The sequence below is a fragment of the Melospiza georgiana genome, chromosome 3 (genome assembly GCF_028018845.1).
Source record: "Melospiza georgiana isolate bMelGeo1 chromosome 3, bMelGeo1.pri, whole genome shotgun sequence".
NCBI lineage: Eukaryota > Metazoa > Chordata > Aves > Passeriformes > Passerellidae > Melospiza > Melospiza georgiana.
In genome coordinates this window covers 38905875-38923912 of record NC_080432.1, presented here as the reverse complement: position 1 = coordinate 38923912, position 18038 = coordinate 38905875, and the positions used below count along the sequence as shown (strand labels likewise).

General features: G+C 39.9%; 1 protein-coding gene across 1 annotated transcript; it reads left to right on the top strand.

Annotated features, from left to right (window-relative positions):
• The first annotated feature begins 346 nt into the window (after positions 1 to 346).
• On the top strand, positions 347 to 18030 carry ABCG5 (ATP binding cassette subfamily G member 5). The gene is made up of 13 exons (XM_058021303.1): positions 347 to 468; positions 1082 to 1203; positions 1654 to 1790; positions 2006 to 2104; positions 3093 to 3225; positions 4587 to 4726; positions 5977 to 6106; positions 8671 to 8884; positions 9133 to 9338; positions 10167 to 10305; positions 13333 to 13518; positions 15129 to 15241; positions 16345 to 18030. Exons 1-13 carry the CDS (start codon positions 347 to 349, stop codon positions 16527 to 16529), a joined length of 1926 nt encoding a protein of 641 aa, XP_057877286.1. The 3' UTR covers positions 16530 to 18030.
• Positions 18031 to 18038: the final 8 nt, after the last annotated feature.

Genomic DNA, 18038 nt, shown 5'->3' with positions numbered 1-18038 from the left:
CTGGCGTGCTGCGTCTCTGCAGCTGGCATGACCCCGTGGACAGGGAAATATTCCCCTCCTCTGGGACACTAATAGCTCAGGCTAAAGGTACATCAGATAGCGGCTTCAGCTAATCACTGATCGGTTCTTCTCCTGAAAAAGAAAGAACAGGCAGCCCCTCTGTTTTCTTTGAGGCGGCAGGTGCCGGGGGCACCGACCTGCTGACCCCGGACGGCGGGAGCTGCCCCTGCGCGGTGCCGGGGTAGGCATGGTGCGGTGGCGGCAGTGACAGTGGCGGCGGCAGTGGCAGGCACCGGGCCAGCAGCGTGAGGGACGCAGGGAGGCTGCGGAGCCCCGGCACCCGAGGATGTCGGGCAGAGCGTCTCCCACCCTGGAGAAGAGCGGCAGCATCGGGCACGCAGGCAACGGGATGGCTGTGGGGCAACTCCCCAACAGCATCAGCGTCCAGGGTGTCTCCTACACCATCAGGTAGGGCTGAGAGGGCGGTGTGGAGGGTCCCTGCTGCGGCGCCGGGGGCTGCGGGAGCGGGGCTGGCCCTGTGGGCCGTGGGTTGGGCCGCAGCCCAGCCCGGCCGGAGCCATGGTGCCGGGCCGCCCTCATGGTGCCGGGCCCCCTTCATGGCCCCTCAGGGCTAAGCCTCCGGAGCCCCACCGCATCCCCTTCATGCCTCTCTGAAGGACGTGCTTTAGTGATTTCCAAAAGTGCCCTTTCCCAGCGCCTTTCTTGCCAGGGGGATAACACGAGGCCCTAAGGAAAGGGACGGGTGGATTAACCCTGGCAAACATCATCAGCAAATAAAGCCACAGTTCATGGCTGCCCTTTTGGTTGTAGTCCAAAAGTTTTTTAGCAATCATTCTGAAAAACGTGCTCAGATCTCATTTTATCTTCCAGGTAATGCGAAAGTTGAAGCCTTAGGAGGGGAAAGGACAAGGGGGAAAATACTTTAAGTTTTATTTTCCCATATTTTAAAGTCCTTGCAGCTCCCATCCCACATGCAGGTAGCCATGAACCATTCACTTGCTTTATGCAAAATTTTTACATATTCTCTCTCTAATTGTTTTCTTGGTGTTTGTTTTCCAAGAGAGCGTGTTGGCCCGTGGTGGAACTTTTCATTATATTGTAAAAAATGGACCCGGCAAATACTTAAGGATGTTTCATTTCACATAGAAGGTGGCCAGATTATGGGGATCTTAGGAAATTCTGGTAAGTTGTTCCAGTACTTTAAACAAAATAAGATCACAGTTAATACTGGTGACTTCCATAGTGACATGCATGTGACTGAGGTCTGTGTTTTAAATAAAGAAATTGTGGCTGATTTTAACTTCTGCTTTGTAAAAATGGTGCTTGGTTTTCAGAGTTCAGTCTTCTGTCATCTAACTAACAATTATAACTTCAATAACAGACAAGGTTACTTCAAAACTCAAATGTTTCACTGCAGAGTGTGAATTTTTTATTATTTAAATGCTAATTTGCATTCTAATTTTCCTATTTAGTTTCCCTTAATTAGCTGCATTTGCAGGCCCTATTATTTTAAAGGAATTGAGGAAAAAAATCCAGCTTTGTACTTTTTGGGTGTGTTCATCCAAGTCAGGCTACCAATCTTGGAATCATAAAATTCATCTCAGCACATGATTAATTTCTTTTGTTTGAAAGGATCTGGGAAAACAACACTTCTGGATGCAATATCAGGCAGACTGGGACATAAAGACAACTTCTTTGGTGAAGTGTATGTGAATGGGCATCGGCTGAAGAGGGAGCAGTTCAGAGATTGCTTCTCTTACGTGCCACAGGTTGATTTCTACATTTATCTTTTGTGTGCTGTGCTTCCTTTTGTGTAAAAAGAAGTTGCTAGCATAATGGAGTAGTGTAATGTGAATGTGGTTTTACAAGGAAATTTGGGACAGATCAGTTAATAAGCTGTATGAATGATTAGGCTTGCATGAAGAGGGACAAAATATTAATTACTACAGAACTAACTCCTTCTTCCTCTTCACTTTTTTTTCAGAATGACACTTTGTTAAGCTTTCTCACTGTACAGGAGTCTTTGACCTACACAGCTTTACTAACTCTTAAGAAATGCTCCAACAGCTCCATCAAAAAGAAGGTTTGTATTTTACAGTCTTCTGCCAGAAAGTCATACAGGATGTCATGTAGTGTTTTCACTGGCAGCACTTTCCATCCATGGCTCTGTTTTATGTTTATGAGGTTTTGTTATCCTCATTCTTCAAATGGGTAGAAATGCCTCTGCTGAGGGGTAGAACACAAGCTCTCTGGTGCTCCCACCTCTCCAAGGGGCTTGTGCTGGTGCCCCAGGACACCCCCATTATGCTGGGACAGAACTCCCACCGCAAGCTGAAGCAGTTACCCCTGCAGGAGATGCTGGTCCTGGTATTGAGGTCAGTTCCCCTTCCCCACAGGAGAACCTGAGTTCTCTGGGGTATTTTGGCCCATGTGTGCTGGCAGTTCTCATGGACAGCACTACTGATTTTGGCACCACTCTGTCTCCTGTAGGTATCTCTCACTAACCACAGCAGCTCAAAAAAGCACTGGTCTGCTAAGCCTCCTACAAGCTACTTTCTTGATGAAATCAGTGTGTTTTGGATTTACTTGAAGGACTCTTTCTGAATTCTGTTTAAAGTAAAACTGGATATTCCTGACCAGACGGTCTTGCTTTCTGTCTTCTCTCTTCCTCAGTCTCCCACTCAGTACTTTATACTTTCCCAGAATTGATGCGCTTCCTGCTCCCTGATTTTGGAAGCCAGAGCACATTACACTCCACACCTTAACTTCTAGTCACCTCTGGACTCTTAATCTCTTAATGTCAAGCGAAGTTAAAATTGACTCATTTCAGAATACACTGAAATAAAATTTTAAAAAATAATAATTTAAATAATGTATTAAAATAATCAAATAGAAATTAGGCTCGATACTGTCCAACTAGAATGGATGCATGCAGGATATTGGTAAAGCTGTAACTTAAAATTATGTCCTTTTTTCTTTTTTTTCTGTTTTGTTTTTTTTTTTTTGCCATTGCACACAGGTATCCTTTGTGGATTATCTCTTAGTGCTTTGAAATTGCAATTATTTTTTAGGTAGATGCAGTTATGACTGAGCTGAGTCTCGGCCACATCGCTGACAAAATAATTGGAAGCCAGAATGTTGTAGGAATTTCTGGGGGCGAGAGGCGTCGGGTAACAGTTGCAGCCCAGCTTTTACAAGATCCCAGTAAGTACCACTGCATGGATTCTCAAAATAAAGCAAGGCTGTGTCACTGTGCTCCTACCACAGGCCCCTGTAAACCACTTGAAAATACAGAAGCATTTGCATTCTTCAATTCAAATGCAGAACTGAAGTTCAGCAGAAGCCTGTCTGGTGATGACAGGAAAGAATAAGCAGTTACTGAGGTCAGCCACTGATCTGTTAGTTGATCTTGGAAAGCAGACAAATTAAAAATCTTAAGGACTGAACATAGGTTTAGACTTGGATTTATCCATTTTAAGTCTTTCTGGGTTCACCCTTCCCAAATGTTGCCCGTGGCCCATTAATTTATCATTTTTGAGTACATTAGAGCCATACATGTGCAAGCACTGAGCCTTGTAGTGGAGTAGCTGCCCTTCATCTGTGTATGTGTGAGTGCCATGTATATTCCAGTGCCAAAAAAATTCCAGTGAAAGGAAATAAAAGATGAGTAACTATGGAAGGATTATCCATGGGAAAAATTTTGTCAGTTTTGAGAGAGTTTCTTGAAGGTGCCAGAATCTCACGGAGTGAACGTACAGCACGTATTTATTGGATGCTGGAGTCCTTGTGGCCATGTGGATGTGCTACAACTGCATATTAGGCAGGAAGGAGTCGAAATAGCATGAGGTACATGTTTGCTACTGGTGACTCCTGGGGTGTGGTTGCTGCTCAGGAGCTCACTAAACTCTACAGTAAACACTATAGTAATTCTGTGTAGATAAACCTGGAGTGAGAACTCTCCTCCCCTCGTACCCTGACCAAGGTTGGACTGCCCTCTTCTGTGCCATGTGTCATCTCTATAAAAATAATGGATTTGATGATAAGTTTTCCTCTTTCATGAGCAGTAAAATAATGAAGAAAAGGCAGTAGCATCTGCTTCAATCTACAGAATTGCATCTGCTGTATTTTAACAATTCTTGGTTTGTTCGTTGCAAATTCTATGTGTATATATAAATTTAATTCAGAATATATAACTCCTAGCTAATTTTGTTGCTTATGTTTACAATTTTGTAAATGCTGAAATTTATCATTATTGTTCTTGAAAGCAGATGTATGCATCAAAACTATCTTGGTAATTTTCAGATTTCACATGAATTTAAAAGAAGTATTATGCTCTGAAATATTTTTTAATGTCCTTATTCCTAGTTATTGAAACAGAACCACTGAAACTAAATAAAACTGAAAGATCCTGTCATGGCAATATCTGTGTATACCCTGCTTTATGTGTGGAACTTCACCTACAAAGTAATTTCTATGTTATTTGCCAAATTAGCTTTAAGGGCAGAAGCTATGCCATTTGCTCCTCATTTACCTGAATTCTAAAGGTATTCCTTGTCATTTGACAGAGGTGATGCTACTTGATGAACCAACCACAGGGCTGGACTGCCTGACTGCCAACCAGCTTGTCTTGCTTCTCTCAGAGCTTGCACACAGAGACAGGATCGTGATCCTTACAATCCATCAGCCTCGCTCAGAACTTTTCAAGGTAGGTGATACCTACTCACTATTGGTTTTTCCACCTGACCTTTTAGTACTTAGGTTTTTTTCTGGATGGAAGTACAAGACCCACTACAGCTGCCTCTTTTCCCTTCCTTTGCTTAATTAGAGGCTTCTCTTGAACTTTGCAGCTCTGGCCTTGACCCAGTCACAGGGCCCTCAGCACACGTTTCCTTGTGAATAGTGTGGAGTCTGACTGTGTACTTAACACTTGTGTTATGCAACTGCCCAAACCAGAACCAGTGGGAGAAGTCCTGACAAGGCATGTGGGTACACCCTGGTTGTGTGGTGGGGCAGTCCTTGCCATGCAGGGTTTGTGCTGGGGAAAGCATGTCTCTCTTCCCATTACTGTTTCTCACTTTGCTCTTATCCACCACCTGCCACATGAATGCAAAACTCCTCTCCCCTGGCTGACTGAATGGAGTGTAAATGGCTGTGGAGCCAGAGGGGAGCAACAGTGTTTTTCTGGACTGAAAGCAGCCCTGGTGTCTTCAGAACATGGATTGATTACAGCTAGTGGGAATCTTGTCCTGACAAATGTTCACTTGAGAGCAGTGCTGTTAGAGTCCTTAAGCACTTCAGGATAATCTTGCCAACAATTTGGGGGTTTTACAGACTGGGGCTATCAAGCACCAAAGGGGTCAATCAGTAAGTGAAGGTGCATTAGGAGTGAAGTCAGAAAGCCACATCTCTTTTTGTGGATTACCTCTGTATGCTGTTGTCATTGACAGTTTGGAGAACCACTAGAGCTTAAAGATATGTCATTTTGCATAACCACCAGTGAGAGGAGTGAAAGAAAGGACAAATGTCTTTTGGGAGAAATACAGTAAGGAAGTTTGAATGTGTCAAAACTATTTTTCCCATGAAAGCATTTCTATTACCAAGACAGTAGCTGGACTCAAGAATGAATGCACTCCTGATCTGATCACTGTGGTGACTGGTGACAGGACCTGAGGGAATAGCCTGAAATGTGACAGGGGAGGTTTATGTTGGATCTTAGAAAAAGATTTTACACAGAGGGTGGTTGGGAACTGGCTTCCCAGGGAAGTGGCCACAGGACCAAGTCTGTCAGAGTTCAAGAAGCTTTTGGACAATGCTCTCAGGCCCATGGTGTGATTCTTGGGTGTCTTATGCAGGGCCAGGAGTTGGACTCAAGATGATCCTGATGGGTTCCTTCCAAGTCAGCATATTCTATGATTCTTAGTACATACTGCTAATATATTCATTTTCCCCCAACAGTTATTTGATAAAATAGCCATCATGAGCTTTGGAGAAATGGTTTTCTGTGGGAGCCCTATGGAAATGATCTCATTTTTCAGTGACTGTGGCTATTCTTGTCCTGAACAATCAAACCCTTTTGACTTCTATGGTAAGTTTGTCCAAGTTGTTTTGGTAAAACAATTTGTTTTTTTCCCCAAGTTAAAGTTTTTCCAGAGATAGAAATGTATTTGAATTCTGCTCCAACTTTTTAATTGTTTTCAGCTCAGAGAGGGGGCTGCTCCCATGTCATTCCTAATGACTCCATCAAATAGACATATTTGCAGTAAAGGAGTAAACTACCACTAAAAAAAGAATCTCAGCTTCATGAAACCTGTGGATTCCTGATGGCATTTCGCTGTGGCTGTGCACTGGATGTTGGAAAATTATTTTGATTCCAAAATTGTGGAAAATCCCATGCTCCTCCAGACTCTGTTATGCCAAGCAACTTAAAAGTGTTGTGTGGAGGGAAGGACGTAGAATAAATACGGGGTGACTTGAGGCATCAATTTCCAGCAATTCTAAGTTTGAGGTTTCTGAAAGTTTTGGGAAGTTGCTAATACCAGGGTGGACAACTGGAACAGAATGGATGCTTCAGGAAATGATGATGGCAAGATCATTATAGCTGTTGGCATAAGCTGGAGAGTATTGTTTTACCAATTCGGGATGAAAAAAAAGGGTCAGCAGGAGACTTTGGAAATGAGACTTGGTTTTGCTGCAGGACATCCATGTCTCTCATCCATACAGGCACAGGTTTGAGGAGAATGTGGATGTGTTTGTATGAGTACAGGTATGCATATATGTACATAACTCTATTTAAATCCATCATGTTAGGTTAATTTCTGGCAGTACTAGCTGAGCACTAACCAGAGAATTTGGCCAATTCAAAAAGCTGCATTCAGAGCAGGCAGTGTTTTCCTATTGTCTACATGGCATTCTTAACTCAGTGAGAAGAGAGGATGGTTGTTGACATGAAGCTGGAATGGGATAAAGCTGAAAATACAGGTATGACAGTGAGGATAATTTTGCCTTCATGAATTTGAATAGTCTTGAAAAGCATAGATGATTTGAGATTTAGACCCACTTTTAAAAAAGCTTGGTAAAGAAGTACTGCATTCTTCAAACGTCAACCTTTGAATGTGACAAGAAAGGAAAAAAATACAGATTAGAGCAAAGAATCATCAGAATATTTAGTCTTTTGAAAATTGGTAGTTTATATTTTTTTTGTGTGATTTGATGTGAATGAAGGGACAGATTCTGATATCATTTACACCAGCAACAGAGGAAAATATATCCTATGTATTGAGTGTGGATTATATTGCTGAACTGTCACATGTTTGTAAAAAGTACTAAGGCATGGTAGGTGTTAGCTGGTTGGTCTAGTTAGTAGTCAGTGTTACAATTCTTTTATAGCACACCCAGTTGCCATTTATTTCCTGTGTGACTTCCAGCAAGTCACACTGGCCAAGTTTCAGAAAGTGTTTCTGCATTTCAGATGTTCACATTTGTAAAAGCAAAGGCTTCATTTTGGATGTGTTTACCATTAAAGACAATTCTGCTGAATTCCAGCTTTTAGAACACCAGGGAACTATTCATAAACCTAATTCAGATTTTGAGGAAACTTAAGAATCTTGGACAAGACCTCCTTTTGTTGAATTTACATTTTGAAGTTGAACAGAGCATTGCAAAACTGAAATCTAAGGATGAGAGAAACCTTAGGAATAAATAACTGATGAAGACCTCTTAGCAGATGTAGAAGAGTAATATAAATTTGGGCAAGAACAAATATTGCTGAGAACAACAATCCAGTTTTCAAAACCTTGGCTAATTCATTGCTGTTAGGGAAACTGGAAATTTCTAAGGCGTTTTAGCACTATTACTGAATCTGTGTGACTTGTAAAAATGGAACACACAAATTTCCCATCTGCCAGCAAAAGAATTGCTGGTGCCAGGAGTATGTTTTGGTGGGCTTATTAGAAAGGAACATTAACTCTGTGAAATAGTTACCTTTCCTGAGTTCCATGGCAGTCAGTATTGCTTCCTTCAGCCTGGGCTGAGCCTGGTAGGGGAATTTGGCCAGCTGAACATCCTCTAACTTCACATTAAAAGGATGTCTGCAAAGGAGGTAGGTGAAACCCAGTGCAACAATGCATCAGCAGCTCAAGGAGAGAAGAGCAATGTCTCTACAGTGTGAGTTCACACTAAGCAAAAAATGAAGCTCCATAGTTAGGGAGGAGTGGGCAGAGGACAGGGGGGAGCCGTGGAGCCACGTCTGAGCATTTGCCTGAAAACCTGAGAAATATGTGACCAGATCAGTCATCTCTTCATCTTCAGGAATCTTCATCCTCTGGTGCTTTGTCTTGCTCTCTACAACTCTGTTCTGTGCAAGGAGAGTGCTAAAGGTCTGACCAGCACAGTGCTTGGGCCTTGCATTTCCATTAAGGACCTGAACTGCAGGGTCCTGCAGAGGTCACAAACCACAGATTTCTTGTGGCTGCAGTTAATTAATTCCTGCTGCATCTTAACAGAAGGGAAAGAGAAGCCTTGAATACTTTAAATTGACCTTTTCATCTCTGCATATTTTAGAATGGATACAAGAAGTTGTTAGTTGCACAGGGAAAAAGGTATGAAGGGAAGGTGATGTGGATATAGACTAAAAGCTTTGTCATTTTACAGTGGATCTGACATCTGTGGACACCCGAAGCAAAGAACACGAACTTGAAACCTACAGTAGAGTTCAGGAATTTGTATCAGCCTATAGAAACTCAGAGATCTTTAGCAAAGTACTGGCAGCCATTGAAAAAACAAAGTACATGAAGGAGCTGCCACCAATACCATTCAAAAACAAAGACTCACCCAATGGCTTTGAGCAAATACTGATTCTTTTACGGTACGACTTCCCCTGCCCCCCTTTTTAAAGCAAATATTTTTTCCTTCTCCACTAATCTTTGAGGTTTCCCCTCCATGTATAGATGCACTTCCTTGGTTATTTGATCTCCCACTGTCCTTGTCTCTTATCTTTTTTAATATATTAGCTCTTTGTGGGCACTGTGTGTCTAAGATGTGTTCAAAGCTGAATACCCTACCGACATGTGTTCAGCTGTAGCTAGCAAGCCTTTTATTGTTGTTTTGTTTCAGGAGAACAACAAGAAATCTCTCCAGAGATAAGATAGGCATCATCATGCGCCTCCTGCAGAACCTGCTGTTCGGCTTGTTTGTAGCCGTGTTCCTTCTTAGGCTCAGGAATGACCTGACCCAGGGAGCCGTGCAGGACCGTGTGGGGCTTGTCTACCAGTGTGTGAGTGCCCCCCCCTACACAGGGATGCTCAATGCTGTGGCCCTGTGTGAGTGTCTGTCTGTCCTGTCCTACGTGCAGCAGCAGGGGCTGCTGCCACTCTGCCTTAAATAAGAAAAAGTCTTTTTTGAAGATTGTAATTTAAAGGATCTTCTCTGGTCTTAGGTAATGTCAGAGTTGATACAGAAGCACAAAATTCAATGGAATTTAAGGGAATATGCTCTCATCCCTGCCTTTCTTTTTTATAGCTGGCCTGTCTATGAAGGCTTTATTCTAAACTGTGCAAAAGATTTCCCTGTGTGTAGCATTTTATAGGCAAGACAAAGTCTAGGTCTAGCTAATACGTAAGCGAGCTCAAAACCAGACGTGTGGAAAAGATGGAAATACAAACCAACTTTGACAGCAATTAAGCATAATTGGATTTATGAGTATTATGTGATAATTACATTTTTTAAAAGGATTTTTCTCCTACAGGTGCCATACTGAAAGCAACAGTAATTTCTTTTTACAGCCCTAAAACTGTTTTGCGCATGTAGAGACCATACATTGCTGTCATGAGCTTGAAATCAGAGTACCTCAATAAGTTGACCAGTGACAGAGGTTTTCTCATGTCCTTAATTTGTATATGCAAAAAAAAAGAAGGCTGTCCTGCATGCTGATAAGTTAGGCCTCTTTCATTAAACCTACCAATGTTTGCAATCTGCAGGGAACATACTTTGCATTTACAGTGAGGGAAAAAGGGATCAGAGTAGTTTATGCAAAATGTTTGTGCTATATTCTCAAAGTTGTCCCTGTGCTTCAGATAATTTCTGCTAGCAACAAGCCTTGCTCTTTCTGTTTAATGATAATTTACTTCATTTTTATATATTTAATTCAGTCCCAGCTCTACGTGCTATCAGTGACCAAGAAAGTAAAGATGGCCTGTATAAGAAATGGCAAATGCTTGTGGCCTATATAGTCCATTTCCTGCCCTTCAGTGTCATCAGTGTGGCCATTTTCAGCACCTTCATATACTGGTAAGCATTTGGACCATCTGTTGGGTTGTCTTTTTGTTTTTGTTACCAGTGTCAGTTAACATGTCAGCAAAAGGCCTCCTGGCATGGCTTCCTGCTGTTGTCTCTCAAAATGAATACACAGAAAGCAAAAGGAAAGATGACACAAAATTAGCCCTTCTCTTTCAGGCAGAGCTGAAAACACATCCCCAGTAAAGAAATTACCAGTTCTTTAGGTAACTTGCAAAGTTTTAATGGACCTGGGAGAGTTATCATACTTTTGTCATATTGAAAGCAGAAAGTGTAATTTTACATTGCATTTAGAAATACAGGAAATAAAAACAAACAAACAAACAAAACAAAAACCAAAGCCAAAAAAAAAAAAAAACCAAAACAAAAAAGAAAACCACCAAACAATCAAAAAAACCAAAGAAACCCAAACTAAATGAAAAAAAACCCAAATTGAGGATGTCAGCTGTAGGCACATGACAGTAACAAAACTTTTATTTCCTGGGACGTTGGAGTTTAGCTACAGCATATGAAAGTGATGAAATCTGGATCCCTTTCTTATACCCTCCAGAGAAAAGGACAAATTTCTGTCCTTCAATCTTTTTCTTTTCTAATGTTGAGAGATGTCTAGTGCACCAAAGTTCATTTTAGTTTTCCTGGGACAGGTCCAATCATTTGGCAATCTGTAGTGAAATGTGCACAAGTGATGAGCAGGTTTTGTTTGTGTTGTGGATGCATGTTCTCTGATGACCTGTTCAAAAGTGATAAGTGCATACACCCTCGTAAAAGAGCTAAAGTGCAGAAGAAGCCATTCTGCTGTAGCTGTGCATGTTAGTGCTCTTACTGGAAAATGGATAAAGTAGAACTACACAAAATGGACTTCTGAAGCAGAATTTCTGCTCAGGGAATTTTGTAGCAATTTTCCCCCATCTGGAAAATCTTAGAAAAAAGGATGACTATTCCCTTCTTCCTTCTGGTCCATAGTAGGCAATGAGGGGTTGTGCTCAATGTTTACTTAATTCTTTCCATTTGAAATCTCAATGAAAAGAGAATATCCCTGAGAGGAAGATTTCTGCTCTTCCAGGTGTGAGGACTTGCATGCATGGGCAGGTTGTTTTCTAGTTTGGTGTGGATATGAAAAGTAGCCTCCTTTATCCCCTTAGCTACCTGGGCTTTTATTTCTGCAAGATATCAGTGCTATCCGCGTGAAGCAGGGCTCCCTGAGAAGACTTTTTTTCACAGACAGCCAGACAGAAATGACTGTTCCTTCCACTAAATGCTGTGCTGACCTTCTGTTTGTGACTGGTGCCGAGAAAAGAGCCATTTGGCAAGCAGCTGTCCAGGCTCCATGACTCTCTCAGCTCCGTAACTAACAGGGAATCGACATGGGCAGAGACTTTGCCCCTGTGTTTTTGTTGGCTCAAACACAACCAACAATAAATAGTGAGGCTCCAGTTAATGGATAATATTTACAGGTATTATCTTTCCAATATTGCAGTTGTTTGGAAGCCATCAGGGATGTGTCAAAGTGATTTCACAATGCTCTTAACCTCTCAGGGCAAGCAGTTTCTGGTTGAAATTTTGGCAGTTGTTATGCAGGACTGAACTTTATGGAATGAACTAACTTTTTGAGAGGCTTTGACAGCCTCTGGCATGTGTTCTTACAAGCCATTTCTTGTAAAGTTTGTGTTTGTGGAGGAAGGCAGTTGGGTCAGGCAGACCCAAACTCTGACCTGATCAGACACGAGGCAGGTTTGGCCAAGTTCAAAGAGGGCCTCTTTTGCAACCAAGTGAAGGTCCTGTCTGTGCAGATTTTCCTAGCTGAAGATACCTCTGGGAAATCTTCTAACAGTTCACATCATGTTGTTATTCTGTTGCTGTAATATTCTCTATTTGGGCTGTTTCTTTCTTTCTTCTGTTCTATTCATACCCCAGATTAACTGGCCTGTGTCTCCATACATCTGTGTAAAGTAGAGCAGCTCAGAGGTGATAGTTTTCTGGTAGGACTTTGGAAAACTCTTTCTTCTGCACCAATCTGTACTTAAAAGTTGTTAAATACCTGCTACCTCACTGAGTGTTTAATACTGGAAGGGTCAATGTTCATCCATCTATTTATAAAATATTCTGGTGTTACAAGAAACACTGCAGGAAAGCCTATGAGAAAATTGATACTTCTGTTTGAAGACCATATTTGAACATAGTGGATTTAAAAGAGACCCATAGGGTCTTGCACTGAGCAACAAAAAAAAAAAATTAAATGTTGAATTTCTGCTTGTGAGCTAAGCAAAGTGTGCACCTAGTGTGAGGCAATTTTAGTATGAGGCATTTTGGAAAAAGAGTAATGTGTCACAGTGTAATAAAGGGTTTTGTCATCTGTCACATACACTATAAGGCTGAATTAAGTTTGTCAAGCAATTGCAGGCTTTTCTTAACTTTTTAATTTTGAGTGTAGATTGAGAGGACTCTTTCCCTTGGGTTAACTAGGGGAAAACTGAGAACAGCATGTTGCATTAAAGAATTAGGAGTATGGGGGAAATTGCTTTCGTGTGAATTACATGGGTGGTAAATTCAATTAGTTTTTCTTTTAATTGAGTATATCCATGCTTATGTTTGCTTGCACATTATCAGAAGTGCAAAATCCCATCTTTTAATTACCTGCATAAAGATGTTCTTTAAATATGTGACTTACATGAATGACTCCCACTGCAAAGACTTTACAAGAAGCAGCAGGTTGGTTTAAGGAATAGAAAAGCCATGGTGATTGTCTTCGAAAAACCTGAGTTTCTACAAGAATTACATCTTTGCATAACCCTCTTCAATCTAGATGGAGAATACCTCATATATCTGCACTTACATAGTGATAGTAAGTAGATGTCCTTTGTGTTAAGATTCCAAACAATATAGTAAGGATTAAGGCATAAACTCTTCACTTAATGAGCTATAACTGCAAAAAACCCAAATAGAAACAAAAGTAAAAGCTACTTTTCAAGTTTACTACCCAAACATTGTTTTTTAACTGTTCTTCTGCTCATCTTTGTATAGGACTATAGGATTGTATCCTGATGCTTCCAGATTTGGAATTTTCTTTGCTGCTGTCCTAGCTTCTCACATGATTGGTGAACTAATAACACTTGTTGTACTTGGCATGGTTCAAGATCCAAATATAGTCCAGAGTGGCATTGTGCTTCTTAATTCAGCTGGTGTCATAGTGGGAACGGGACTAGTAAGGTAGGAAAAAATCTTACTTTGTTACAGTGTAGCTGTTAACATTGATGTGGAAGAGTTTCTAGAACAGTTGCTTTTGCAGAAATCCAGTAATGCACAGGTAGCAATGGAAAAGCAAGAGCAGCTGTGCTCCTTCAGAGGCAGAACTATCTAATCTTTTTGGGCCTTATACTAAACACAAAACCAGACACTTAGTATCTTTAGATATCAACAAAGATACTGAAGATTTCCCCCAGTTTTTGCAAATACATTGAAGATAAAACTGAAAAATTAATATCTATCAGCTGATCTGAATTCTTTTATTGATGCTGACATGATGATGTGAAATGCTGTCCTCATTAAAGGAGCCTACGAAAAATCCCTGTTCCTATATCTCTTAGTAACTGCTGGAACTTACGACATTAAACACTGGTAATGCTGGTTTAAAAAAGCAGTTGCTCTCAAGTATGTTTATCCAGTACTATTATCCAGTTTAGCCAGTAAACTTTTCAGTCCCTTTTTCCACCGTACAGACTGAAATCTATAAAAATGATTGAGTAGTGCAGTAAATACGCAGAAAAATCGTGATCCACTTGCTCTATTACTGTGTAAATAGATGGGTTTGTGTGTTACTTGTGTGAAGTTCGAACAGTTTCCCCCTTGTATGTGTCAATACTGAAATGACTGAGTTTTTTGAGGGACATAGCAGAATAAGTGTGTAATTGTTAAAAGCAGCTTTCCTAATGAAAATGAAAGTAAGCCTAACAACACATGGCGTTGACCTCGAGAAAACCATCTGCATCTTCACAAAGCTGATGATGCTTTGTCTCTTTAAAGTAGATCTCAGCTCACACTAACAATATAAAGCTAGGTTAATGTCTAATTATTTAGTCCCTGCCTAATTTCAGGAAGATGTGTGTTTATAATGAAAGACATTTATTTCTGCTACTGTAGTCTAATGCCTTAGTGATAACTTAAAAGCATTAGAGTGGTTTCAAACCTTATTTTACAGCACAGATTTTGCTCATTTATATTATGAATCTTTTTGATTGATCTTCATAATCACTGAAGGACATTAAAAATAGCATTGAGACTTAGACTGCTGGGGTTTTTGCCTGTTATTTTTTTTGTTGTTGTTGAATTATAAGTTTTGAAGTATGTTAGATGCTGAAATTGCCCTGTCTTGTTGAATGTTTCTTCTCCTTATTTTTGCTTCATTTTTGCTTTGTTATTACTGGGGCAATGAACTCCTATTCAGTATTACTTGGTTTTAAAGATGGAGGGAGGGATGATGGTTTATTACTTGGAAAGCAAGTCATTTTTGCAAGTAAGGTTTATATTGGGTCCTGTCATTTTCAGTTTATCACTGCCATGTGAACAGCAAACAACCATAGAATTCTTTGTGACTGTTCATAAACAAGTCAGGGCTGAATGTTGTGACACTGTACCGAAGTCAGGGACAGCCTTCATGGTTGTCTCATCATTTAGCCCTAAAATTGGACTTTATGTTTGAAAACCTTACAGGTAGAGACAAAAATTGTTTTGGTCACAGGTTACAAACAACGAGAGCTTATTTTAATTTGGGGTCACTTAGTATGTAGCAAAAGCCAGCTTAACTTCTCTGTTTCTTTAAGGACCATTGAAGAAATGCCAAAACCTTTGAAACTACTCAGTTTTCTTACATTTCAAAGATACAGCAGCGAAATCCTTGTAGTCAATGAATTTTATGGCTTAAACTTCACATGTGGTAAGTGTTAAAAAAAATCCATTATAAATAATTTTAATGAGATGTTGATGCTTATTTTCCTTCTTTGTACATGTATCCTGATAAAATAAAGGTAACTTTTGAGTTGCTAAAAAGAACTTACTAATTAGTGAAGACTATAATGCCACATCATTAAGCTAGAGCAGAATTTGATTCTTTTGTTCCAGCCATTTTTCATTCTTCCTGTACTTCCATCTTCCTCTTTTTCACCTCTTATCCCCTCTTTGGAGGAATTTTGGAAGCTAAGTTTATTACAGTCTGGAATTATTTTTTTTGTGCAATATTCACAAATAGAACATCAAGAAAATTGCACAATCTAAGATCAAACATCAGTGGAGGGAGTATTGAGAGGTAACAGCTGACCAAGTATCTCCTCTTAATACTAGAGAGGCTTCAGTTCAAATGTGTTTCCATGTTATTTACTGAGCAGCTTGGGTCTGTCAGGCTGTGCTTTGCTGCAAAACAAGAGAATCAGTCAGGGTGGCAGGGTTAGGAGCTAATACACATTAGTGGGGTAAAACTTACAGCTTGGAACCTACCCTAGGATATTTGTGGTGCTGTAGCCAGGTGTCTGTGCTCCTCTCTAAGGCTACATATTTTTATCTATTAATCTCTCCTGCACCTCTTTTTTACAAGATCAACAACAGTTAGAAAACAAATCCATGACTCTATTAGTACCAGTGAACACCTCATTTTTAATGTGCCCTTCAGACAGTCACCATTTCTTGCATTTTGGAACCCTCAACACATATGAACACAGTAAGTCTACCACATGGGGCATCTTTGGTTCTTGATGCCACTCCAGGCAATGTGTCTGAAAAGCCATAAATCTTTGTTTGGCATGAACAAAAGAGAGAGCTCCTAGTGACCATTTGTTCTTGCCTTCAAAAAGTATGTCATGGATTAACTGCAGAAACACAGGGCTTGTCTGGTTTTATTCCATGGTGATGAGAAATACCACTGTGGGTATGGTTCTTCATGGAAGTGATGTCAGAAAGAGGTGTATTTAAGGCATGAGTTAGAGACAGGAGTCTGAGTTTTAATTTTACTGATTTACCTAGTGAAGAAATTGTTTCTTTTGACAGGTGAAGGCAACAGTTCCACTGCAAATAATGCTGCATGTGTTCTCTCTCAAGGCGTCCGGTTCATTGAAGAGAACTATCCCGGGGCATTGTCCCGGTTCACAGCTGATTTCCTCATACTCTATGCTTTCATACCAGTACTTGCCATTATTGCAATTCTGTGCTTCAAATTAAGAGAGAATCACTGACTGACAATGAAAAGGTAGCAATTCCAACAGTCTCTAATAGTATACTTTTTAATATATTAGGGTCGAAGGCTTATATTGTTGGATTTTAAATAGAATTTAAATGATTACACATATAAAAACACATTCATCTTCTCATGTTTGTTTTCACCTTGAAAACCAATGTTCTCTTAAGAATGTGAATGACTCCTGATATTGGTATTCCCCATCCCTCTCTTCTGGTTGATTTCCAGATCAGCCATAATCAACAGTATTTCATGTTTTAAAGGGCTTTCTGATTTAATTTAGTCAGCTACTGCTGACAATTTTTAACAATGTAGCAATGGTGCTCTAATTTTTTCCCCACTATTTTATTTTTTAACCACTACTAGTAAATAGAGGGGTCCAACTGCTAGTAAATCTCATTTCTAGGATTGTATTTTCAGTCTTATGTCTTGTTTTGATACCATTTGAGGAATCTGTAGACAGGAAAGAAACCAAATATGCGTAAAGACAGAATCAAGAACTCACTCCACTTTAATCTTATACACACTATGCAACTGATGAGTACAGGATCTTGAAGCAGTATCAAAGTTACCCAAGTTGGTTTTGCCTTATAAGTGATAGTAAATCAGTGAAGACAGGTTATTTATATCAATTCTTTCTTCTCACTGTCAAGTTCTAATCTTGTTTGGAAGCAGTTTATGAATTACAAGGAAAAAAAATGTTTGTTTAATAATGTTTTGGTTTTATTTAATAAAATGTCAATTTAACTAGAGAAAAAGTATTAAAGTTGTTTGTCAGAAGCAATGCTATTTTCATCTTTCGAAATTTTTCTCATGGGCCTTTCAAAACTGAAAACATAACAGACACAGAATGCCTAACTTTTGTATCTTATTTTCATGTTCTGTGAAGAAATTAGTTTTTGCTGAGAGATAGATTTCTCCAAGGACATAAGTATATGTGTATCTTAAAATTCTGTAATTATATAGCTAGTTTTATATCATAGTTTTGAGATGAGGCAGTTCATAACAAGGAATTTTAAATCCAATCCTCAAGGTAATAAGTGTTTCCACTTAAGTGTATTTTTCTAGTATCTTTATGTGAAATATTCTGAGATATAAATGTTGTATTCAGAAAAACATCTGGTGAACGAATATGTTAAAAATAACAAATAGCTTTAAATAGCTGGAAGGATACCAGGTTAGTCTGTCTCTCCCATTTTTAGGAGCATATAGGGTTGATCTGGTTTGCCTAGTGACTGTTCAGACATTCCCTCTCTGACAAGTCTGAGCTCTCAGGAGACACCTCTGGCTTTAATCTGGATTGGCTTGGGTATTCTCAGAACAGTCAGTGCATCTCACACTAGTGAGGTGTGCCTGGACAAAGTCCCATTCCTGCTGAAGGCTGAATGTGAATCAATAACAGTCTCAGCAATAACCAAGTATCTGTCAAATTAATTAGACTGACTTCCTAGCATTTGAATATATGACAGAAACATCCATCTTCTAAACTCTGTGTGACATTATACAT